Source organism: Protobothrops mucrosquamatus, unplaced genomic scaffold (genome assembly GCF_001527695.2).
Source record: "Protobothrops mucrosquamatus isolate PMUCROS unplaced genomic scaffold, P.Mucros_1.0 scaffold4925, whole genome shotgun sequence".
Lineage (NCBI taxonomy): Eukaryota > Metazoa > Chordata > Lepidosauria > Squamata > Viperidae > Protobothrops > Protobothrops mucrosquamatus.
The window spans coordinates 62,694-89,730 of record NW_015390809.1 but is presented as its reverse complement, the minus strand read 5'-3'; the positions used below and the strand labels follow the sequence as shown (position 1 = coordinate 89,730).

Here is a 27,037-nt window from a genome sequence, read left to right as displayed (position 1 = left end):
CTGAGTTGAGGAAAAATGTATCCTAATACACTAGATTTTTGCTATCAATTAACCAATATCCATATAAAAATTTCCTTTGCAAGACAATATTTACACGAATTAAGTCTTTGAAATTTTTCAAAGGCTAAATAAGAATGTCACCATTTTTCTCTTTATTCATAATGCTTATTTTAAGTGGCGAACTATACGTGCATGTGATGTCGCTATCAAAATATTTTAATGCCATCATTTTGAACAAAGAGAAGGGAAGCCTTCATGTTATTTATTAAGATTATAGTTTAATGTATTTAAGGGCAAAATTTTCAGATAAGTTATTAACCAGAAATAACCAGGCATCCTGTAGCAAGCTATGTTGAGATACAAACCCATTCTCCTCTTTAAGATGTTGATACAGTTCAGCCTTATTGTTGACAGAATTTAAGCGGCCAATAAATTCTTGATGTTTTCTAGAATTTGCAGCATTAATCCTGTTGCTCCAAAGAGACAGAAGGGATATTGGCCCTAAAAAAGTAAAAATGAATGAAGAAAAGGTAAGAGCCCTCATTAATTTGCATCCTTAAATCTTACTTTCATACTTGCACTCCAAAGAAAAAAGGCCTTTTCCTGGGTTTGTATGCTTATTTGCCTTACTTTTTGTAGTCAAATCCACAATCGCCCCTCCAATGTGTTAAGAACAATAATCTAGAATTCACATTATTTTTTTTTATTTTCACGCCAGGGAAAATCCAAAACAAAGCCTTATCAGTACAATTTTGGACAGTCACCAGTGTGTGAAAACTACAGGGACAGTCTGGTTGTTGACCTGTAACACAATGACAACTGCAGAGTTTAAGAAAATGTAATAATGGGGGGGAAAAAGGCAGAGTGGACTTAGTTATTCCACACTAGGCCTCCTCCCCATATGGAAGAAAGGTTTTCTAGGACGGGGCATTAATGAACAAATAAAATAACTACTACCAAAACTGCCTCTGTACGACAAAAAGGTATAAATCAGAAGCATCTATGTTAGTATATACAAGTAGTCCTTAACTTACAACGTGAGTTATGACTGTTTTTCGCACTTACGACCGTTGCAGCATCCCCACGGTCACGTGATTAAAATTCGGACGCTTGGCAACTGGCATGTACTTATGACGGTTGCAGTGTCCTGGGGTCACGTGATCCCCTTTTGCAACCTTCTGACAAGCAAAGTCAATGGGGGAAGCCCAGATTCACTTAACAACCGTGTTACTAAATTAAGAATTGCAGTGATTCACTTAACAACTGTGGCAAGAAAGGTCATAAAACGGGGCAAAATTCACTTAGCAAAAGTCTCGCTTGGCAACATAAATTTTGGACTCAATTGTGGTGGTAAGTCGAGGACTTCCTGTAACGCTACGGTGTAGTAATAAACTGACACCAAACAACATTTAATTCTACTTACTTTTCTGGAATAAGACCCATTCCCTAAGTTGAGGCAGGATCTAGATCGGCAGAATTGGATCTGCAATGTTTTGCTTAACAGAAGTTTAGCTGCAGCTCTTACCGACATTCTGCTCACCCAGCATGTATACCAGTGGTGGCGAACCTTTTAGAGACCGAGTGCCCAAACTGCAACCCAAAACCCACTTATGCATCGCTGGGTGCCAGGTGGGCGTGGCCCACTGGATGGCCGTGGCTGTGGTCATGGCAGATTGGGTGGGTGTGGCCAAGGTGGGCATGGTCACCTCGATGTTGCTCGTGGGGAGGGACGCCTGTGGGGGGTGGGCAGGGTTGGGGGAGATCCAGGGGGTCTTTGGTAGGTGCGGTGGTAGGCAGGAGGCTCATCCTGTGGGGTGAGGCGAGGCAGGGCGGCTGCTGCCTGACACCATCGGCCCCCGCACACAGAGGCCAGCGAGCGCATGGGGGGCCAACGGTGTTCGTCAACAGCCACAGCCTGCTGGCCCCTCAACCAGCGCACTCTGGGGCTCTGTAGCCCGCCACCAGCAGTTCAGACAAGCTGCTTCTGAGCTGGCCGGCCGGCCGACAGCTGAGGAGGCGATGCAGTGGGTCGTGCCTGGGAAAAGGAGAGCATGCGAGGTCAGGAGGGACGGGACGGGGGGGGAGGGAAACCAGCCGTGCCGGGTTGCATCCAGCCACGTGGGACCTCGATGAGTTTGCAGGCGGCTGGTTGAAGAGGAACAGTTGCCATCTCTGGGGCATGGGCGCGCGTGCCCACAGAGAGGGCTCTGAGTGCCACCTCTGGCACGCGTGCCACAGGTTCGCCACCACTGATGTATACTATGTATATTTTGCTATAAATAAAAATATTGCCCTCCATAAGCCATCGCTTCCCTTTTTTTTTTTTTTTTTTTTTTTGAAAACTTGCAATTATTTGGACTTGTACCTTTATTTTTTTCCAGCCCTGGCAAGTCTTCCATTACAACAAGAGGCTTCTTGTTGGGCGGCTCTGGGGAATCCGGAGAGTCTTTAATGATTTCTGCTTCTGCGAGTTCCTCTTTCTCACGATCTAATAAACCTTTTAGCCTTCGGAGACAAAAGAGAAAACAAATTTGGTAATGGTGACCTGAAGGACGCACGCTTGTGGTGTGTAATTACACACTTATTTAACCTGGCCCTTTCAGTCCTCTTCAGTTCCAAGGAGGGCTACCTAAGCGGATAACGATGGAGTCTTTCCTTCCTTGAAGCCACACAGGGAGGACGGATGGTTCCTCCTGCATCCATCTCCCAATGACAAGGCAACGGAAGAGGTCACCAGTTAGGAACTAGAAATCCACGTCACAAAACCAGCTAAGGCGGACATGTCAAACACAAGGCCCGGGGGCCGGATGCGGCCCGCAAAGTAGTTTCATGTGGCCCGTGAAGCCATCCTGGAAATAGTGAGGGAACGGCCCCTGCTGCCTTGGCCCTGGCCCAGGCCGGAGGGAGCCAATGTACAATTTTGTGGTGGCCAACTTGGCACTTGCCCCGGTGGACCATGCCTTGGCACTTGCCCCAATCCCACCCCCTTCTGCCAGAGACCCTCAGATCTGTCCCACTCCTGCCCAGGCCCCCATAGGCATCCTTGATGCGAATGATGTAGAACTGGCCACGCCCACCCAGTAGCCACACCCGCTCCATCCACACCCACCCAGTAGGCTGCACCCATTCTGGCCACACCCACCTGCCCTCCCCCGGGCAACCGCAATGCTGATGCGGCCCTCAGTGAAATTGAGTTTGACACCCCTGAGCTAAGGAATAAGGATGTAGGACACGACCGAGGCTGAGCCCGAGGGAAGGTTCAAACATGTCATTAATCACGAGTCCCTTCATGCCCACAAGAGACTTCAGTCCAGCCCACCTTGAATTCCTTATCTCCCGCTAATTTCCCTTGGCGGTTAGTAGTTTGGGTTCTTGTGGAGAGAGCTTCAGCTCGCCATAAATCGTTGTAACCATTTGAACTGGCCTGGATCTCCTGATTTCCATGGCGCTTGAGAAATAGCCCCACGTATGGGTCCTACCTGAAGGGGACAACTTGATGGACCATAAAAAAAAAAGCAAGCGCTCTACGAACATTCGGAAAATGCGGAGAACCTGCTAATCGCGCTGTCCAAGGAACACGTGCAGAAATTTCAGGTGAATATGGAAACTCTCAAGCGATGAGGAAGAAGCCCAGCAGAAACATTGCCCTGCCTGAGAAGGGTCCATCAGCACACAAAGCTCGTTTCTTGGGATGCCAATGTTCTTGACACTAGAAAGCTGTTCACCAAGACAGCAGAGGCTCGGCGCAAGCGGGGCCAAGATCAGAACTAACCCCATGGATAAATTCCAAACAAGAGCGGTGGTGGATATGCGGGAAACAAAACCTTTCCGAACATTTGTTGCCAAGGGAGGCCAAAATACGGCAGCTCCTTCAGAGACACAACTGGGATCAGCATTAGTAGATCTCGAGGGAGGATAAAGCTACTCCATTAGCCTTTAAAAGCTATGAAGAATTGAGTTTTGTCATTTGTACATTAAGCATTTAGGACTCTATATTTCTAAAAATATTCTAAATATATGGTCATGTTACCATAGATGAGGGGTAGGCAACCTTGGCTCTTTTATGACTCGTGGACTTCAACTCCCAGAATTCCTGAGCCAGCATGGGGGAATTATGGCTCCTTCATGACTGGTGGACTTCAACTCCCAGAATTCCTGAGCCAGCATGGCTCAGCTTGGAAACCTCTCCCTTTCTCCTCAGCATGGCTGGCTCAGGAATTCTGGGAGTTGAAGTCTACGAGTCGTAAAAGAGCCAAGGCTGCCTACCCCTGCCCTAGATACTTACATAAAAGCCCATCCAGGGTTAATCCAATCTTTGATTTTGAATCAAAATGCAGTTCAAAATGCAGCACCCTCAGATAAGACAACCCCTAAACATTTTCTTATGTTTTAATTTTCATGAACTGGCTTATCTGCAGGTCACCCCAATTTTCAAAGGATTAACTGAACCCAATTTTGCCGGTGTATTTTAGGACCTAAATTTCTCTTCTTATCCTTAAGTATGTACGATAAAAGTATTTAGAAAAAACCCGTTTTGGATATTAATAGATTAAAAATCTACGGGATGTAATGAATGTCTTTGAAACGAGCATTACCTCATGATCAGTTGGTGTTTTAAGAGGCATTCCATTGTTAATCCAAAATAAATATTATCTTCAGATAATTTACTGAGGCAACAAAACCAGCACTGAGGGAAGTTGCCAGCAGGAACTGATTGCCATCGCTAGCGAACTTCAAGGTGGCGTTGTGTTGCCCGTCCTATTGGCAACCAGCTGGTTCCTGAAAATTATTCCGGAGGCCCATGTCTCCTGGAAGTCTCTCATTCCCATTTTGATCAAGGTAGGGCAAACTAGCTCTTTGTGTCCTTCACGCAAATCCCATCCACCCTGAAAGCTCACCTTTCTGATTCCTGCCAGGATTTTTCCGATTCATAATCTTTCCCTGCTTTCTCTCCTTTGTCCTCTTTTTCTTCTCTCTTCCTGCCTCGTTTCTTGCGCTCCTCTTCTTCGGGAGGTTTACTTCTGCAAGTCAGAAGACACTCCAAGACACGCTGATGTTTCTCCGAGTTGGCGAGGTGAGCCCGAACAAGGGTCTCCAGTTCGTTCCACATAATCCTGTACTGTTCGTCTCTGGACGAGAACACAAAAGAAGGGACCCCAAGTAAACAACAGGCACCACTTCTAATTCTGCTTTCACGCCTGTTTTTTTTTCCTCTGGAGACACAGGTAGTCCTCGACTCACGGCCCAAAATTTATGTTGCTAAGTGAGACATTTGTTAGGTGAGCTTTGCCCCATTTTACAACTTTTCTTGCCTCGGTTGTTAAGCGAACCACTGCAGGTGTTAAATTAGTAACATGGCTATTAAGTGAATCTGGGCCCCCTGTTGACTTTGCTCATGAGGTCACAAAAGGGGAAATCACATGACTCCGGGACAATGCGATTGCGATACATATGAGTCAATTGCCAAGCGGCTGAATTTTGATCATGTGACCCTGGGTTGTAAGTGTGAAAAACGGTTACAAGTCCCTTTTTTCAGTACTGTTGCGACTAGTGCAATCACTAAACAAACTGTTGTAAGCCGAGGACTACCTGTCTTTAAACTGCCTCTTCCAAGATGGATTCAACTCACTAGAACAGGGGTAGGCAACCTTGGCTCTTTTGTGACTCGTGGACTTCAACTCCCAGAATTCCTGAGCCAGCCATGCTGAGGGGAAATGGAGGTTTCCAAGCTGAGCCATGCTGGCTCAGGAATTCTGGGAGTTGGAAGTCCACGAGTCATAAAAGACCCAGGGTTGCCTACCCCTGATCTAGAAAAATGGAGTCCATGAAAACCATATGCTTTCTTAAGAGCAAATTATATTATGGCAGCTTCTTTTGATACACCGAGCACTTAGCATAATAAAATATAACTAAATAATACAGAATTATGCTGGTTGGAAGCGGTGTGTCAATCTTTGCATCCAAACTTTAATTTTAATTATATTCCCCCCCCCCCCCCAAAAAAATACACGCTTGCCTTTTAGGGCCCTTCCCTCTCGTCCCAACTGTTGATATTGGCAACGGATCGTTTTTCCTTTCCATTTCTACTAGACTGTAAATTGTTTTCTGACAGGTGAGCACATCTTCATCTGTCAGTGTTTCTTTTACAATGACGCTGGCTAATGGCACCACCTAGAAGATTTAAAAAATAAATAAAAATGAAAACAAAGATTCTTCGTGAACTTCCTTGATAGGCATATAAAAAATGATGCTCTGACTGGTTTTTCAGTAAAGTGAATTGTTAGTATTACTGAAAGTTTCATTATTTGAAATGCTAATCACATCCAGATACAGACTTAACCCACAAATCTTAAAAAAGACTAACAGTTTTGTGTTACAACAAATTGTGGAAACCTTTTGGGAAAAGTATACAGTGGAAATGGCACCTTTGGTTAAGTTTCCACCAATTTTTCTTCTAATTTCTTTATAACTGTAGCCTTCTTCACTTCATAATACTATTTTATATCGCTTTCTGGGCAACCAGTCAACTCTTTGCACCATTATTTTAATTTTATTACGTTTTACAAGCTCACTAAATGAAAGAACACAAAAAAAACCCAACCGACTTGATAGAGATCACATAACACACTGACAAATGTCCTCCTCTCAGCTTCAATATATGACATCAATCACTGAATACTACTGTGATCTGATTGGCCCATTGCCAAAACAAGATGACACCCGATTGGCTCTCTAAACACTCGTGCTCATTGGCTACAATCAGATGAAGGAAAGCTACCTGAGATCAATCTGAACAAGTTGTGCTTCCTTTTTCTGGTTATTTGGCTATAACTTTTCATAGAATACAGTACAGATAATTGAACAAACTTTCATTCTTGATTAAATTATCTTTCCATTGATATATAATTTTATGGTACTACTCCAAAAAAAAAGTGGTGTTATTAGCCACCAAACCTCAAAAATACACTTTTCCCAAAAGATTTCCACAATTTTGGCCACTACTGTAGTCTTATTGTTATAGATACCATAATAAAATGGACCAAAAGAACAACCAACTGCCATTTTTTATCTCGGAATAAGCCAGCAATGGTTTTTCCAATATCTAGGAGCACTGCATCTGGAATCTCCCAAAGACTGTTATCAAAATGTACTCCCTTTTAACAGCCAACTCAGTGTTTCTAATGCTGACAAAACAAGGTGCAAAAACAGCCACTAAGAAAGAAGGAAGAGATGCTAGAAGTCTTGGAGGAGCACAAGATTTACAGAAATAGATCGTTTCGTGGTTTAAGACCCACTTGTATAATTTAACCATCAAGCAGTCACATCCCATGGATGTTCAATTGCCCAATATACTCGAAGAGTTCCACCTTCAGTGAGATCTGGACATTTGTCAGTAAAACATGACTGATGGCTGGGAACTCAAGACGGCCAGGATTACCTATCGCAGACATGTCAAACACAAGGCCCGGGGGCTGGATGCGGCCCGCGAAGTGGTTTTATGTGGCCCGCGAAGCCATTCTGGAAACAGTGAGGGAACGGCCCCCGCTGCTTTGGCCCTGGCTCTGGCCAGCCGGGAGCCAATGTACAATTTTGTGGTGGCCATCTATGCTGAAACACATTCAGTCTTAGCTCCACAAGGCCGTCTGGAAACAGCGAGGAACCCCTGCCGCGTCGGCCCCGGCCCCGCCCCCTGGGTGCATGCTGGGGAGGTGTCACCCTTTGTGAAGAATGAAGAAATGGACCATGCCTTGGCACTTGCCCCGGTCCCACCCCCTTCTGCCAGAGACCCTCAGATCTGTCCCACTCCTGCCCAGGCCCCCACAGGCACCCTTGACGCGAATGATGTAGAGCTGGCCATGCCCACCCAGTAGGCCACACCCACTCCATCCACGCCCACCCAGTAGGCCACACCCACCTGGCCCCCCAAGGGCAACCCCAATGCTGATGCGGCCCTCAATGAAATTGAGTTTGACACCCCTGACCTACCGCCTGCATGTTGAATATGGTGGTCTGCGAAATAATCATGGGCCAGTAACGGGTGTGTTTCTCTAGCTGATCTTTGGCTCGTTCCAAAGGAATCTCAAGGCTGTCATCGTTCTTGTACCTCGGTTCTAGAAAAGGAGCCAGCCTATTTTCTCTCATAAATTCACCAAAATCCTGTATATAGAAAAAAATAAAATAAAATTAGCAGACTTTCCAAGAGATGGCTAAAATATAATATCCATTTCTGTCACTACATCTTTTTTTAAATATTACATTAATTTGGCTTGAAAGAGAGGTTCATACTGTTCCATGCGAATGGTCAAAGGTGCAAAAAATATTACAACTTTTTTTTAAAAAATCACTTGTACGCTATTTGCAAAAGCTTTTCCATTCCAGATTATTAAAATGAATATATATGTGAGCATGCGTCTATTCTTTATTTGAATAAAGACATTGCTTTTATATAATTACAATAATACTACAAGCTAGAACGGGTACCTTAAGACCAGACTTTACTAAAGAAAAGAAAGTTGAAGACTTACAAATCTTTTTTCAGACATCAAGTAGGNCGGATCTCCTTACTTTCCGCCGCGCCCTCAAGACATGGCTTTTCCAGCAAGCGGGCCTGACCTAGGGAGGATTTTAGGTAGGGATGATTTTAAAAGTAATTTTAATCGGAAACACAGCTGGCAATATTTGGTTTTTAATTCGGCTTTTATTGGGGTTTTTATTTTTGTATTTCTGTATTTTTGTATTTTGTGTATAGTAGTTGTTTTTTAATATGCTGTGAACCGCCCTGAGTCCTATGGGAGAAGGGCGGTATACAAATTAAAATTAACATAACATAACATAACATACATTAACATAAGACAACCCCTAAACATTTTCTTATGTTTTAATTTTCATGAACTGGCTTATCTGCAGGTCACCCCAATTTTCAAAGGATTAACCGAACCCAATTTTGCCGGTGTATTTTAGGACCTAAATTTCTCTTCTTATCCTTAAGTATGTACGATAAAAGTATTTAGAAAAAACCCGTTTTGGATATTAATAGATTAAAAATCTACGGGATGTAATGAATGTCTTTGAAACGAGCATTACCTCATGATCAGTTGGTGTTTTAAGAGGCATTCCACTGTTAATCCAAAATAAATATTATCTTCAGATAAATTACTGAGGCAACAAAACCAGCACCGAGGGAGGCTGCCAGCAGGAACTGATTGCCATCGCTAGCGAACTTCAAGGTGGCGTTGTGTTGCCCGTCCTATTGGCAACCAGCTGGTTCCTGAAAATTATTCCGGAGGCCCATGTCTCCTGGAAGTCTCTCATTCCCGTTTTGATCAAGGTAGGGCAAACTAGCTCTTTGTGTCCTTCACGCAAATCCCATCCACCCTGAAAGCTCACCTTTCAGATTCCTGCCAGGATTTTTCCGATTCATAATCTTTCCCTGCTTTCTCTCCTTTGTCCTCTTTTTCTTCTCTCTTCCTGCCCCGTTTCTTGCGCTCCTCTTCTTCGGGAGGTTTACTTCTGCAAGTCAGAAGACACTCCAAGACACGCTGATGTTTCTCCGAGTTGGCGAGGTGAGCCCGAACAAGGGTCTCCAGTTCGTTCCACATAATCCTGTACTGTTCGTCTCTGGACGAGAACACAAAAGAAGGGACCTCAAGTAAACAACAGACACCACTTCTAATTCTGCTTTCACTTCTGGTTGTCTTTTTTTCTGGAGACACAGGTAGTCCTCGACTCACGGCCACAACTGAGCCCAAAATTTATGTTGCTAAGCGAGACATTTGTTAGACATTTGCCCCATTTTACGACTTTTCTTGCCTCGCTTGTTAAGCGAACCACTGCAGGTGTTAAATTAGTAACACGGCTATTAAGTGAATCTGGCCCCCCCCGTTGACTTTGCTCATGAGGAGGTCACAAAAGGGGAAATCACATGACTCCGGGACAGTGCAATTGCGATACATATGAGTCAGTTGCCAAGCAGCTGAATTTTGATCATGTGATCATAGTTGTAAGTGTGAAAAACGGTTACAAGTCCCTTTTTTCAGTATTGTTGCGACTAGTACAGTCACTAAACAGTTGTAAGCCAAGGACTACCTGTATTCAAACTGCCTCTTCCAAGATGGATTCAACTCACTAGAGCAGGGGTAGGCAACCTTGGCTCTTTTGTGACTCGTGGACTTCAACTCCCAGAATCCCTGAGCCAGCCATGCTGAGGGGAAATGGAGGTTTCCAAGCTGAGCCATGCTGGCTCAGGAATTCTGGGAGTTGAAGTCCACGAGTCATGAAGGGGCCATAGTTTCCCTCATGCTGGCTCAGGAATTCTGGGAGTTGAAGTCCACGAGTCATAAAAGAGCCAGGGTTGCCTACCCCTGATCTAGAAAAATGGAGTCCATGAAAGCCATATGCTTTCTTAAGAGCAAATTATATTATGGCAGCTTCTTTTGATACACCGAGCACTTAGCATAATAAAATATAACTAAATAATACAGAATTATGCTGGTTGGAAGCGGTGTGTCAATCTTTGCATCCAAACTTTAATTTTAATTATATTCCCCCCCCCCAAGAAAAATACACGCTTGCCTTTTAGGGCCCTTCCCTCTCGTCCCAACGGTTGATATTGGCAACGGATCGTTTTTCCTTTCCATTTCTACTAGACTGTAAATTGTTTTCTGACAGGTGAGCACATCTTCATCTGTCAGTGTTTCTTTTACAATGACGCTGGCTAATGGCACCACCTAGAAGATTTAAAAAATAAATAAAAATGAAAACAAAGATTCTTCGTGAACTTCCTTGATAGGCATATAAAAAATGATGCTCGGACTGGTTTTTCAGTAAAGTGAATTGTTAGTATTACTGAAAGTTTCATTATTTGATGAACGTCCACGCTAATCACATCCAGATACAGACTTAACCCACAAATCTTACGAAAGACTAACAGTTTTGTGTTACAAGAAATTGTGGAAACCTTTTGGGAAAAGTGTACAGCGGAAATGCCACCTTTGGTTACGTTTCCACCCATTTTTCTTCTAATTTCTTTATAACTGTAGCCTTCTTCACTTCATAATACTATTTTATATCGCTTTCTGGGCAACCAGTCAACTCTTTGCACCATTATTTTAATTTTATTACGTTTTACAAGCTCACTCAATGAAAGAACACAAAAAAAACCCTAACCGACTTGATAGAGATCACATAACACACTGACAAATGTCCTCCTCTCAGCTTCAATACATGACATCAATCACTGAATCCTACCGTGATCCGATTGGCTCATTGCCAAAACAAGATGACACCCGATTGGCTCTCTAAACACTCATGCTCATTGGCTACAATCAGATGAAGGAAAGCTACCTGAGATCAACCTGAACAAGTTGTGCTTCCTTTTTCTGGTTATTTGGCTATAACTTTTCATAGAATACAGTACAGATAATTTATTATTTATTTATTTATTTTATTTACATGGATTTATATGCCGCCCTTCTCCCTATAGGACTCAGGGCGGCTTACAGCATATTAAAACACATAAAACATCGTCCCCCCATAAAAAACCTATTAAAAACCAAATATTTTTTTTTCGCTGTATAATTAATTAAGATTTGAATTAAAATTGTCCCTTTTTAAAAATTCTCCGTGGCCAGACCCGCTTGTTGAAAAAGCCATGTCTTGAGGGCGCGGCGAAAAGGTAGGAGGTCCGGAATCGTCCGGATCTCGGGGGGTAGTTCGTTCCAGAGGGTGGGGGCACCCACAGAGAAGGCCCTCCCCCTGGGGGTCGCCAGCCGACATTGCTTGGCCGACGGCACCCTGAGGAGGCCCGCTCTGTGGGAGCGTACCNCTATTTGCAAAAGCTTTTCCATTCCAGATTATTAAAATGAATATATATGTGAGCATGCGTCTATTCTTTATTTGAATAAAGACATTGCTTTTATATAATTACAATAATACTACAAGCTAGAACGGGTACCTTAAGACCAGACTTTACTAAAGAAAAGAAAGTTGAAGACTTACAAATCTTTTTTCAGACATCAAGTAGGTGAAACTGCACTTGTGGAAGAAGTAACGGGTGCTCACCATTTCTGTGATCATATTTTAAAGCCTATTTCTATTAGAACGGAAGCTTAGATTCTAACAATTTTAACTTTTGTTTTTTAAGATTTAGATTTCAGCCGAACTCACGGTGATCCTGTAGTCGGTGACTCTGCCCCCGCACCCTTCACTTATGGAAGGGGGATCCTCCAGAATGGATCGAGAACTGCTTAACACGTGCAGGAAAATCTCTCCTCCGTGACTGCTCAGCATGTGACTGATGACTTTAGAGCCAGACTTGCGAGGTTGTTCCAACAACACAGAACGGCCTGTGGAGAGGGGAAAAGGCTCTACTAATTACTGAGCATAATGTTCTATGCCAGGGGTAGGTAACCTTGGCTCTTTTATGACTCGTGGACTTCAACTCCCAGAATTCCTGAGCCAGCATGGCTCAGCTTGGAAACCTCTCCCTTTCCCCTCAGCATGGCTGGCTCAGGAATTCTGGGAGTTGAAGTCCATGAGTCATAAAAGAGCCAAGGTTGCCCACCCTTGGCATAGAACAGGGGTAGGCAACCTTGGCTCTTTTATGACTCATGGACTTCAACTCCCACAATTCCTGAGCCAGCATGGGGAAACTATGGCCCCTTCATGACTCGTGGACTTCAACTCCCAGAATTCCTGAGCCAGCATGGCTCAGCTTGGAAACCTCTCCCTTTCCCCTCAGCGTGGCTGGCTCAGGAATTCTGGGAGTTGAAGTCCATGAGTCATAAAAGAGCCAAGGTTGCCTACCCCTGCCTTACACCATCCCAGTCAGGTGTTTGTCCAGGGTATTTTTGAAAACCTTCAACAGATGAAATACCCACAACTCTATTGATTGATTTTTCTCAATGACAGGAAATTTCTCCTTAGTTCTAGGTTTAATTCCACTGGTTATTTCTTGTCCTGCCCTCAGGTGCTTTGAAAAATAAATCAATTCTTCTCCGTGGCAGTCCCCCAAGTACTGGAAGATGGTGATCGTGTCCCCCTAACCCAGGGGTCTTCAAACGTGGCCCTTTTATGACTTGTGGACTTCAACTCCCAGAATTCCTGAGCCAGCATGGCTCAGCTTGGAAACCTCTCCCTTTCCCCTCAGCGTGGCTGGCTCAGGAATTCTGGGAGCTGAAGTCCACGAGTCATAAAAGAGCCAAGGTTGCCTACCCCTGGACCAGATGATCCACACTCCAGCCCACCACATGCTAGAGAAGCCCACCGGCTGGCCTTGGGCCAGTCAGTCTTTCACTACCAAATCTGGTTCGATAATTGTGAGAAAAACTGAGAGAATCCTCATATGTTACTCTAAACTTCTTGAGGACAGGACAAGAAGAAATGGATGGAAACTAATCAAGGAGAGATCCAAGTTAGAACTGAGAAATTTCCTGTCAGAACAATTCATCAGAGAAGCAACCTGGAATTAAGGAGAAATTTCCTGACCGTGAGGACAGTAAACCAGTGGAACAGCTTGCCTCCAGAAATCATGGGCGCTTCATCACTGGAGGTTTTTAAGAAGAAACTGGACAGCCATATGTCCGAAATGGCATAAGCTCTCTTGCTGGAGCAGGGGGTTGGACTAGAAGACCTCCAAGGTCCCTTCCAGCTCTATTCTATTCTAAAAACAAGACAGTCCAGTTGCCTCCTGAAAAAGCACCTTTGGGACATCCATAACCTAGATCAGGGGTAGTCAACCTTGGCTCTTTTATAACTCGTGGACTTCAACTCCCAGAATTCCTGAGCCAGCACAGCTGGCTCAGGAATTCTGGGAGCTGAAGTCCACGAGTCATAAAAGAGCCAAGGTTGACTACCCCTGTTCCATGCGATACCTAATCATCCTTCTGGTTTACAGTATGATAAAAAAAATGGGTAGGTTCGCTTTTCTTCTGTCGTGTTCTCATTGTACGCTGAATAAATAATAATAAATCAGAAATCAATCAAATAGCAGACTTCTAGATGCCAAATAAGTGGAAAACCACAGTGGAAAACCACGCTATTCCATCCATTCCTGGACCGATTGCGTGAGTGACAGGATCTCATCCCGGTTCTGGTCCTATCTATCTTGATGGCCTTAGTTTCATTCTTCTTTCCACTTGCTGGTTTGGTCTAATAGACGCTTCAACCACCAGTGAATAAAACCCCCGTCATAATTAACACAGAAGGAGCGTGTTAAAGTTGTGTTGTGCCTTTCTTTCAGACGTTTAAGGCGGCACATCTATGCTCCCGCCTCCCCTTTATCCCTTGAAAAGCATCTCTGAAGTGAAGTTGGGTTGAAGGAAGATACCAAGTCTCCATGGCTGAGGATCCACAAGAATCTGGGTCCCTCCTGAGATGGTCCAGAGCCTGAACCACTAGACTGGATTGGCTCTTAGGAAGTGAATCTTGCCCAAATAACAGAATACAAGATTTTCCATTCCAGATGCATCCTGTCTGCCCAACTTTAAAAAAATTAAGGCTAACAACATACTGAAAGGAAAGGAAAGGGTCAGCAAAAGCAGGAGCTCTGGAGCTCTCTCATTCCCGTTGGGTGCTCCAGAGAAGTCCTCCATTTTTGCCAGAAGCGTGGATGCCCTCTTAGAGCTGAAACAGATTCCTAGATCTGAGCCAACACTGAATCTGACCCTTGTCTCAGATGGCGTTTCTCCTAGTTCAGTGGTGGCGAACCTATGGCACGCGTGCCAGAGGCGGCACTCGGAGCCCTCTCTGTGGGCACATGCACCGTCGCCCCAGCCCCGCCTCCCCCACGGCCCCCTCCTCCCCAGCAGCCCCCCTGGAGGATCACCCCCGGGCGTGGCCCACACGGAGCAGCACAGCCAAGGACATAGCCGGGCAGCAGGGACAAGACTCCACTCTCGTGCCCCATAGCGTACAGATGATGCTGCGGGGTGTGGGCGGAGGGTGTGGCTGCGATGGCGCTGCAGGGCTGCCTGGGCGATCTGCAGCGGGCCATGGAGGCGGTGCGTGGCCCTGCAGGTGGGCGGGGCAGGGGGCGGAGCAGGCAGGGCAGGAGGCGGAGTGGGGGCGGGGGGCGGTTTTGGGGCACTCGGTCTCTAAAAGGTTCGCCATCACTGTCCTAGTTGAATCCCAAATCCGCAGTCAGTATAAACTGCAATCGTTGTGTCATTTGAGGGTTGAGTGACTATGTTTTACCATTAAGAAGAAAGTTGGTTAAACAAGAAGAAGGACGGCTGTTCACATCTACGGGGGATATTCTGTACGCTCCGGTACAATAATGCAGTTCTGAAAAGAAAAAAAAAAGAGAGAATGTTTACAATTCTTAAAGAATACCTGACCTCAATTAAGAGTTATATTCTTTACAGAAAGAGTTTGAAGTTATGTCATCCAGGCACGTTCCTGGTTTAAAAACAGGACCAGGCCCCATTGCCATAATTTAGTGGTGGAAAAAAAGAACAGGACAATCTCTAGAACAGTGGTTCTCAACCTGTGGGTCGGGACCCCATTTGGGGTCGATCAACCATTTCACGGGGGTCGCCAAGCAAGGCTGTCCGCCATTTTTTTTGTCCGCCATTTTTTCCCCCTTTTCCGGCGGGTGCCTTACCTCCCTTGGGCTGGGCCAGCTGGTGGTCGGCCTGCTCCGTCTCTGCCGCTTGCCAGCTACGCCTCGGCCAGCGCAGGGGGCGGAACCACGCATGTGCGGTGCTCCCGGGCAGGGAAAGTCCTTGACTTACGACCGGTTGGGTAGTCCTCGACTTACGACCGGTTTAGTCCTCGACCTATGACCGGTTTAGTCCTCGACTTACGACCGGTTGGGGTCGCGGCATTAAAAAGCTTGAGAACCACTGCTCTAGCATTAAGCCACACGTGAAAAGCTTTAGAGGAATAATAAATATTTACCAACACTATTTGTTCTTGGGGTACACCATTTTAAAGTGATGGTTTCTTTGAATGTGCCCTCTTTGCTGCTGCTGCTGCTGCTACCCATATGAGTATCACCTGTGATACAGAGTCGAAAGATTAATTAATATAAGTTAACAATATTTTAATAGCAACATGACTGAAAAAGGGACAAAATAACGGTCTTGCTAAAACAAGCATTAACCAAGGAAAGCAAGAAGGCATGTTGTTTGAGGTCCCCATTATATTCTGTAGACTAATCCATTAGCATTAATATTACTCTGAAGACACGATCCTGTAATTCTTTTAACAGAGATTTCTCATTTTTCTTCCTACAAAATTTCCTTGGATGTCAAAATAGGAAATTGGTGGGTGTTTTTTGCTGGTGCAAGAAACGCTGTGGGTCCTATCCAGGAAACTTGGATGCTTTAAAATGATATATGTTTCTTTTGTTGTTGTTCTTGAAAAAAAAGTGTAAAATATCCTTATTTGTTATTATTTATGAAATTTATATTGCAGGCAGTCCTCGATTTACAACAGTTCATTTAGTGACTGTTCAAAGGTAAAAGGGCACTGAAAAAACTGATTTATGACCGTTTTTCACACTTACGATCGTTGGAGCATCCCCAAGATCACTTCAACTAAATTCAGACGCTTGGCAACTGACTGGTATTTATGACAGTTGCAGTGTTCCTGGGTCATGTGATCCCCTTTTGCGACCTTCTGACAAGCAAAGTCAATGGGGGAAGCCAGATTCGCTTAACAACTGTGTTACTAACTTAATAACTGCAGTGATTCATTTAACAACTATCTTGCAATGGAAATTTTGGGCTCAATCTGTACAGATCAGGGGTAGGCAACCTTGGCTCTTTTATGATTCGTGGACTTCAACTCCCAGAATTCCTGAGCCAGCATGGCTCAGCTTGGAAACCTCTCCTTTTCCCCTCAGCATGGCTGGCTCAGGAATTCTGGGAGTTGAAGTCCACGAGTCCTAAAAGAGCCAAGGTTGCCTACCCCTGGTCTATTCTAGGCCAACCTTGGCATCTCTATCATTTGTGGACTTCAACTCCCAGAATTCCTGAGTCAGCCGTGCTGAGGGGAAAGGGAGAGGTTTCCAAACTGAGCCATGCTGACTCAGGAATTCTGGGAGTTGAAGTCCACGAGTCATAAAAGAGCCAAGGTTGCCTACCCCTGACCTAGGCCTAGTTTTCCTTCTCCCTCCGTTTTTTTCTTTCTTTCATGCCATGACTTTCAGATTGTGCCTGTTGTCTTTCATCTTTTTACATTGTTATGCAGCCTTTGTTATATTTGGCGTCCACGATCAGCACTATCAGTTGCAGAAGGCATTTTCAGATATGCAAGCAGGGCAATCCGTTGTGGCCCAGCCGTAACTCTCAAGTACTGGAAAGATGGTGATCGTGTCCCCCTAACACAGGGGTCTTCAAATTCGGCCCTTTCATGACTCGTGGACTTCAACTCCCAGAATTCCTGAGACAGCATGGCTCACCATGGAAAGCTCTCCATTTCGCCTCAGCACGGCTGGCTCAGGAATTCTGGGAGTTGAAGTCCACGAGTCATAAAAGAGCCAAGGTTGCCTACCCCCGGTATAGATTATTAAATATGCTGAGACGCTTTACAAAACGGTGAACTATTTTCTTGTTCCTTTGCAGATAAAAAGATTCTTGATTGCTGCCGTACTCACCACTTTTTAAAAAGTCTACGTGGGCTTCTTTATGATGCAGCAGTTCCACATCATAGTTGGCAGAGGTGTTGGCATGCTGCTCTTCCTGAATTTAAAAAAAACAAACAAACACGCGCTGTGACATTGCCCGAACAAACGTTTTTCTTAGTTTAGTTTCTTTTTCTTTTAATCCACAGAGGGACAAGGTTACTTTTTGCCTTTTAATACAAAATTGCCAACAGGAAAAAATAAAGAAAAGAATGTTCACAATATGAATGACTTAGAATTCTGCAAACAAACCAAAAAAAAAAGAGAGAGAGAGAGAGAGAGATGCTTTTCTATGAAAAAAAAAAGGACGTAGGCAGCTTGGATCAATGTATGTTTACTCAGGACGTTGTTTAAAAGCACCTGCTTTCGTGTAAGCACAAATTTCGGGGTGCCAGACCTCAAGATTTCTTGAAATTGCTTTTTCTGGCTTAGTGGGAGCCCAAAGCGGGGGAACTCGTTTTAATTTGTATTTGCCAAATGAAATAAAAGCGCAATATAAAAACAGATCCAGCACCCGCTTCTTGTCCAGTCGATGGCAGATAAGGAAGTATTTCCATTTCTGAAGGAACTGACAATACTGGAAAAGCTAGTCAGTTTTATTTTTTTTATGGAAGTTTGTTTTTTGGGGGGGGGGGGGTTGACAAGAGAAGCCACACATAGTCTGATCTGACTGCCACAGCTGAAGCCTAGAAGCTGCATGCAGAAGGATTAAAACAAAAAAACAAAAAAAAGCAAAATAAGCAGGGTCTTTTAAATGGCTGGGGCAGACCAACAAACATGATGTATGGCAGATTAGCAAAAACCAACCGACCGACTTAGGACTTAGTTTTTTTAATGGATCGTACAGAGGAAATATAGATATATTACAAGGACAAAAGGCAAGAAGAAAAAAGGAGACCGGCAACACACAGGTCAGTCAGTTGCAAACAAGGTATTTGCAAACCTTAAAAGGCGTCTAATTTAATTCAGTGTAATTAAGGGTAAGCAAAATGGCTACATCCTACCGAGCACAAAAGAGCTCAGATGCTGCTTTGGCATTTGTGATCTGAACAACAGATTTAAAACTCAGCAAACTGTCCCTCTAATTTTTCCTTCTGTGTAGTTTTAGGGTGTTTTTTTTAAAACCAATGCAAATGGAAATGCTTCACTTTCTTACGTCGGCCCAACTGCAATTCATACATCTGACTTCCTCCAGCAGTCATAAGGCCAATAAAACAGGGGAAAAATAACTAGGTAGTCCTCGACGTACGAGCACAATTGAGCCCAAAATTTCCATCACTGAGACGTTTAAGGGAGTTCGGCCCCATTTTACGACCTTTCCTGCCAGAGTTATTAAGTGAATCACTGCAGTTGTAAAGTTAGTAACGTGGTTGTTAAGTGGCTTTCCCCACTGACTTTGCTTGTCAGGGGGTCGCAAAAGGGGGTCCCGTGACCCCGGGACACTGCGACCGTCATAAATATGAGTCAGTTGCCAAGTGTCTGAATTTTGATCACGTGACTATGGGGATACTGCAACGGTCGTATGTGTGGAAAAACTATCATTTTTGGGGGGTGTTGTTGTAACTTCAAACAGTCACTAAACAAACAGTTGTAAGCCGAGGACTATCTGTGTTAAATTTGGAAGCCTAAACATACATAATAGGGAGTCAGCTGCAGAGAACATACTGGGTCCTACTTCTGAATAAACAGGCAGAGGATTACCTTGCATTTACTAGTTTTAAAAGGTATTATGGACAACAGGCCACATTTTGTTGCCTTTTTAACATTTATATTTTATTGTGTTTTATTACAGTAGTGGCCAAAATTGTGGAAACCTTTTGGGGAAAGTGTACTTTTGAGGTTTGATGGCTAATAACACCACTTTTTTGGGGGAATAGTACCATAAAATTATATATCAATGGAAAGATAATTTAATCAAGAATGTAATGCAACGAAGTTTGTTCAATTATCTGTACTGTATTCTATGAAAAGTTATAGCCAAATAACCAGAAAAAGGAAGCACAACTTGCTTAGGTTGATCTCAGGTAGCTTTCCTTCATCCGATTGTAGCCAATGAGCACCAGTGTTTAGAGAGCCAATCGGGTGTCATCTTGTTTTGGCAATGAGCCAATCAGATCATAGTAGGATTCAGTGACTGATGTCCTATATTGAAGCCGAGAGGAGGACAGTTGTCAGTGTGTCATGTGATGGCTATCAAGTTGGTTGGGGTTTTTTGTGTTCTTTCATTTAGTGAGCTTGCAAAACGTAATAAAATTAAAATCATGGTGCAAAGAGTTGACTGGTCGCCCAGAAAGCGATGTAAAATAGTATTATGAAGTGAGCAAGGCTAGAGTTATAAAGAAATTAGAAGAAACATGGGTGGAAACTTAACCAAAGGTGGCATTTCTACTGTACACTTTTCCCAAAAAGTTTCCACAATTTTGGCCACTACTGTAATCTAGATGAAATCTTATCCCATGTATGATATGCCATACGCTAAATAAAAAAAGAAATGTTATTGTCTCATCAAAAGTGCTTTCCTTGTTAAAATGACGGGGCCTTTGCTTTCTTGCTTTCTGCTCGTTAACAAACACCTTTACGTTGAGAGGACGTGGAAATGACACAGAGGAGAGAAAGGCTGACTAGGCCACTAAAATGCACAAGGGGAAGCAGGGGGGAAATGTCTAACACAGGCGTAAAAACAAAAGAATCACAGACAAAAGTCATTTGAAGCAAACAAGGCTACCCTCACTTGAAATTTTTGTTTAAAAAAAAAAACCAGATTCCAATGCTACATTAACAATTGAATAACCCGCTAAAAAGCCAATGGGGCTATTTGTTTGTTCTGTGATCCTTTTTTTTTTCTTCCTCCTCCGTAAAAATTTACTAACCTGGTCACAGACATTGAATGTAGGCTAATGAAAAAAAAAACAAGAAACAAGAAAAAAAAAGGTGACAATGAAGAGGGGGGGAAAAAAAGAAGAAGCAAAGGTAAATCATTTCCAGTAAAATAAACCGTAAAAAAAACCCCGTTTTCAACGGATTTAAAAAAAATGGCTCAGCGGCACCGGCACCACGACGCTGTCCGGGGGGGAACCTTACCTTCATGGGGATGTTAGTTATAGTGGTTGAAGCCAGATCAAAATGCTGCTGAACTAAAAGGTTCAGTCTGGTGGCCAGATGCCGTCCAGCCCGAACGCTATGGACTTCGCTGGTTAAAACAGGAGAGAGCTTTTTAAAAGAAAAGACAAATACAAACACGTACAAAGACGTCGAATAGACTCAGTGGCTGTAAATCAAGACAACAATTTCAAAAAGGATTTGTTTATTTATTTTGGAACATTTTACATAGCCGCCTACTCGCCCACGGTGATGCAGAAAATAAAAACGAATGGGATTCTACAAAGGGGGATTTTCAATCAGACAGATATGACAGTTTTAAAAATGTAGAGGGTTGGAGACAGCCATGCGGTGAGGGGCAAATCCGTACTTTTTAATTCATTTATTTAATTCTTTTACTTATTTGATGATGAATTTTAATTATTTTTGGCAGCCTGGGGAGGGATTTTCATTAGGAAACCCGCAGTTACATTTTAATTAATAAGCAAAGTCGAAAACAAAAACAACCCCAAACTACTGTGGCCTTGGGGCAGGGACTTGTAAGTTGGCTGCCTCTAATATTGTATGTAAGCTTAACTGATGTTTTAAAGACACAATTCATAAACTAATGTTTTATACTTTAAGACGCTTACCTCTTTTTTAAGATGATCTGACACAAGGCTTTCTTCCCCGACAGGATAAGTATGAATTAAAACCAGCTCACATTTCTGGATCTGCATCAGACTAAAAAAAGCCAAAATATTTTGTTATAAAGTAAATAAGGGTGCATTCAACCATTGATGAAAACTGAAGACCAAAACTTTCAGAGGTCACTGTAATGTTTACAGGAATGTAGTTATTATTAAATTCAGGAAATAACTATAGTAGTGGCCAAAATTGTGGAAACCTTTTGGGAAAAGTGTATTTTTGAGGTTTGATGGCTAATAACACCACTTTTTTGGGGAGTAGTCCCATAAAATTATGTATCAATGGAAAGATAATTTAATCAAGAATGTAATGCAACAAAGTTTGTCCAATTATCTGTACTGTATTCTATGAAAAGTTATAGCCAAATAACCAGAAAAAGGAAGCACAACTTGCTCAGGTTGATCTCAGGTAGCTTTCCTTCATCTGATGGTAGCCAATGAGCGTGAGTGTTTAGAGAGCCAATCAGGTGTCATCTTGTTTTGGCCATGAGCCAATCAGATCACAGTAGGATTCAGTGATTGATGTCCTGTATTGAAGCTGAGAGGAGGACATGTGTCAGTGTGTTATGTGAACGCTATCAAGTTGGTTGGGTTTTTTTGCGTTCTTTCATTTAGTGAGCTTGTAAAACGTAATAAAATTAAAGCAATGGTGCAAAGAGTTGACTGGTCGCCCAGAAAGCGATGTAAAATAGTATTATTAAGTGAACAAGGCTACAGTTATAAAGAAATTAGAAGAAAAATTGGTGGAAACTTAACCGAAGGTAGCATTTCTACTGTATACTTTTCCCCAAAAGGTTTCCACAATTTTGGCCACTGCTGTAGGCATAAAGAATCTCTAATTCCAATAAATATTCTACATGCTCTCCTACATTCTTCTATGCAAATTTCTAAGAGGAGCATTTGGCCACCAACCTCTCGTTACATGGAAGATAGGTAAGGATTCTCAACCAACTATTTAAAGATATTGATGAAACAGAAACATTAGAGTTTCATTAAAAGCATACTGAATCCTTAGATCTTAAATCCTGGAATCTTGCCGGCTCTAACTGAAGATGTCAAAAGTGGAACTGGATACTGTACTATTTGCTGTACCACTGAATTATTCAACTTCTTGTGCAATTCATACAGAAGGTACCACAACTAACAAGCTCTTGCAGATTCCATGTCCACGATGCAACTGCGCATTTCATTTTTAAGATTATACATTCCAAACATAAGGCATAGTCGTCAAAATGCTACGAATTGGTGCACTTACTGATCAGAATTCGCCGCTAACTTATTGTGTTCGTGTATTGTTTCCTGGACAAATTCCTCAAGCATTCGTACATGGCTATCACTGGAAAGAAAGAAGAAAACAACCCAATTTTAGAAAAAAAAATACACAGAGTAATCATCATAACCCACGGAAAGGTGAATATGTTTTCATTAAGATTATTTTTAAAACATGCTATTGTATATCCTAGTGCTCTAGTGCAGGGGTAGGCAACCTTGGCTCTTTTATGACTCAGGAATTCTGGGAGTTGGAAGTCCACAAGTCATAAAAGAGCCAAGGTTGCCTACTCCTGCTCTAGTGAATAGCTTTTTTCTGAACTGAAGTTGAAAAGCTGTAAGTTTCCAGTTCATTACAGTTTTGCCACTGTTTTATCCTGATCTGCAAAACTGGAAAAAAAATGCTCTATGGTAAAATGCTTTCTGTCTATTCCCAAAGAAACATCATATCAGTATAATGACCAGTAATTTGCTCAACTCTGGGGAGATTTCACCTTAACAATTGCTTTATTACTAATTTATAACTTGATTCCGAAGTTAATGGAGAAATGTTTGTGCGGATTCAGGATCAAATTAATCAAGCCTGGTGGTCTTCGGTATTAACAAATATTCTCCTTAGTAGACGATTTGGATCATGAGTCCACCACTTCGATATTGCGTCAAGAAAACAACACGGACGTAGCTGTATCTTCCCACGGAGTCAAGCTTGATTCCGAGGTGAATGTTATCCCCCCTCCAATCTGCTCTGAGACACGCAAATGGCCACATTCAGCTGACTAATATTTTAGTCACATAGAGGTAGTCCTTGACTTACAACAGCTCATTTAGTGACTGTTTGAAGTTACAACGGCACTGAAAAAAATGACCCGTGACCATTTTTCTCACGGCCCTTTCAGCACCCCCAGGGTCACGTGATCAAAATTCAGCCGCTTGGCAACTGGCTCATACTTATGACCCTCACAGTGTCCTGGGGACACGTGATCCCCGTTGGCAACCTTCTGACAAGCAAAAAATCAGTGGGGAAGCCAGATTCACCCTAACAAGCATGTGACTAACTCCACCCCTGCAGGGATTCCCTTAACCGTCGTGGCGAGAAAAGTCGTACAGTGGAGCAAAACTCACTTTAACAACCGTCTCGCTTAGCCATCGAAATTTTGGGCTCAATTGTGGTCGTTAAATCGAGGACCCGCCTGTACAGACCAATCAGAACACGGGTGGGGGTGGCTTAGCGCCAAGACCGGTACCATAACATGACAGGAGGAGAGGGGAGGGTCACAAACCTCTTTGCGTTAGTAATGCAGATGATCCGCCCTCTGTTTCCCACACGGTCGGCGTTCTCCATTAACAAGGTCCTGGCTTCATGTTGGTACTCGGTAATTTTGCAAAGAGCTTCTACGGCTGCCACTAAGCCGTGCAGGATACTGCAGCATTCTGGGTCCGCGCGAGGATTGGGAGGCCCAACAGCCGCCAGAGCAGCCATTAACTGATGAAGAAAGAAATATGCTTGGTTCCACAACAACATTCTCAGTTTCTAAAGCTAAACAGATATTAGTAAGAAACGTTTATTTTAGAGTCACAGTAAGTTTATACTAGTGTGTTGTAATAATGAGTAGCTTTGGATAGAATGGGATTATTGTGTGTTTACTACCTGGTTCAGCTCTGGGAAGTCCTGGGGGGGGGAGGGGGGAAAGGGAATAGATAGATGTATATAAACTGATGTACTGTAGATTTATATATGTGATATTTTTTTAAGGAGGTGCCCGGTGGATGCCCCAACTGCACCAGACGGGATGGTTGAGAGAGGAAGGGAAGTAGGAGAGAGGGAGGAAGGAGGAGAGGTTGAGGTTAGGGAGGAGGAAGGTATGGAAAGTGAAAGAGTGGGGTGCAGGGGGGGGGGCACCGGACACTTCCATGAATGTATTGAGTAGTCTTATTTTTTTGGGTTGATATTGTGATTAATTGCATCATATTTATGTTATTGTTTTTAATTGAAAAATTAATAAAATTTTATAAAAAAAAAAGAAACGTTTCTCCTGTATAATTTAACGGTTACGAATCTACCACCTCGGATTTAAAACTCTTCGTTTAGATTTTAATTGAACAGGAATGCTCCTTCCTATCCCTTCTTCTCTAAACCGAAAGCCAAACCTTCCTCAGCCCTACTTGATAAATGTCCTGCCGTGCTAAAGGATAGCAATTGGCTCTCTGGCTTCCTCCGTGGTGGGAGAACATTTGAGCCGTGGTGGCGCAGTGGTTAAGAAGGCAGCATTGCAGGCTGACTCACTGCTCACTGCCAGCAGTTCGATCCTGACCGGTTCAAGGTTGACTCAAGCCTTCCATCCTTCCAAGGTCAATAAAATGAGGATCCAGATTGTTGGGGGCAATAGGCTGACTCTGTAAACCGCTCAGAGAGGGCTGTAAAGCATTTTGAAATGGTCTAGAAGTCTGAGTGCTATTGCTATTTGTTTTGCGTCAGTACAGTAATATTTTTTTTAAAATGAAACAAGAAATGAATGGACGGTTAACTGACTTGAATATTTTCATGCGACACAGATTATGTTTGAATTTGGTCAACTACAAACTCTATGAAGCCAAACGTATTGCTTCATTATTATTATTAAATTATTATTATTATTAAATTAAATTTATATCCCGCCCTTCTCCTTGCGGACTCAGGGCGGCTGACTCAGGGCGGCTGACAATCGATTAAAAAATACACAGATAACAGTTGATATCCTACGTTAGGAAAAGGCAAAGGATTGACAAATGTTTTCTCCATCTGTCGACAAATACATTAGCCAATACTGGTCAATACGTAGCTCTATGAAACAGAAATGGAATAACTCCTTGCTGATTTGGGTAAAGACCAACCAGTTTGCCCATAAAACTAAACAGGAAACAGAAATGAAAATAAACTTGATGGGACTACAGTATCACTAGGAAAAACCAAACTGTCTCAAGTACTTAAAAAACAACAACGTAATTTTATAACTTGTATATTTTTGCAAGAATGAGTTGAAATTATCATTGGGCCATAAAACTCAGCAGATAATCTTGGGCTGGTCAATGTACCTCACCTTAAATGTACTCAACAGAATTGTTGTGAGAATAAAATGGGACAGGGAGGGGAGAATCATAAGCTCCCTGGATTTCATAAATCTGAGGCTTGCTTTGGATATACCACCTCCACAGATCAGATTGAATGGGAAGGACTGTCTCCACTCGCAGATGCCATTTCAGTGCTACAATCTCATCAACTAGTTCTTTAGTTGAATTTAAGCCATGGCTGACCTAAATTTTGATTTTAGTAGAATCGATCTCTGTCTGAATCCATCCAAACATTTGTCTGCTTTATTGCGAAGTAAATACAATTGCGTAGACCCTGAATAATTTAATTTACCTCCTGCAAGTTTTGGTCTTCCTGGTTCCACGAGTTTAAGACATTTGCTCCAGAATCGCTCACAATGAAGTTCGCCTGAAAGCGTAGGTAACGGTTTAATGAGGCAACCAACATTGCTCAAATATATCCATGATTTGGGGAAAGTGTAACACTTGTCATGGAAAAACCCAATGGAAAAGACATGAGACAGCAACACAAAACAGTAACAATAATTCTTACTTTAAGATTCAGAGGTTTATTTTGCTAATGACTTGGAACATAGCAAGCATAATAACACAATTACTCTGATTGTGGATATAACATTCAACTGTCACGGTAACCAAAACTCGCGGCTCAGCATGAAGTATGAATTAGAAAAGTAGCAAAGAGCCTCTTACTTACAAAACCTTATTCTTTATAGAAGATAATTGTTACTTACTAGTTTTTTAAAGGGAAATATATCATACATTATCCTACAGTATTCCATGGAGGACTCCACTGAACAAGTCCAGAGGGATCGAGATATAGGTGCGAGCGGTATGATTCCTTGCGTCCGATTCTTTATCAACATATCAAACTCGACATGTTGTCTACAGGATTCTGCCATATATGGGCAGTGATCGACCACAAAAACTGTTTTGTGTGACTCCGAGAAAAGCTTCATTTTCTTTCTGCAACAAATTAAATGAAAGATTTAGGCAAACACTATAGAAATTAAAAACCAGACTATTAAACGTGGAAGATGATACTATGACGACATTGAAAATTCTCTACGTAAGACAGCTTCTTACACGCACGAAAGATAATGCTTTAAATAAAATTAAACCAAAAGGACTGCACTGCAGGGAGAGAGAGAGGGAGAGAGAGAGAGAGAAATCACAAAATTGAAGATATGAAACTATCTGGTAAGTTTTCAGATATTTATAATACTTTACATTCTTAGGTTACAGTTCTATACCTACTGAATTTGAACAGGGC

General features: G+C 42.9%; 1 protein-coding gene across 1 annotated transcript; it reads right to left on the bottom strand.

The window, feature by feature from the left end:
- Nucleotides 1-246: 246 nt before the first annotated feature.
- On the bottom strand, nucleotides 247-26,724 carry INTS13 (integrator complex subunit 13). Its single transcript, XM_015828801.1, has 15 exons — nucleotides 26,499-26,724; nucleotides 26,081-26,155; nucleotides 23,961-24,163; nucleotides 22,667-22,747; nucleotides 21,358-21,448; nucleotides 20,708-20,836; nucleotides 17,600-17,684; nucleotides 15,898-15,996; nucleotides 15,193-15,282; nucleotides 12,166-12,344; nucleotides 7,987-8,157; nucleotides 6,017-6,171; nucleotides 4,899-5,129; nucleotides 2,366-2,505; nucleotides 247-501 (listed from the first exon to the last, which is right to left on the bottom strand). Exons 1-15 carry the CDS (start codon nucleotides 26,721-26,723, stop codon nucleotides 272-274), a joined length of 2,184 nt encoding a protein of 727 aa, XP_015684287.1. The 5' UTR covers nucleotide 26,724; the 3' UTR covers nucleotides 247-271.
- Between the last annotated feature and the right edge of the window lie 313 nt (nucleotides 26,725-27,037).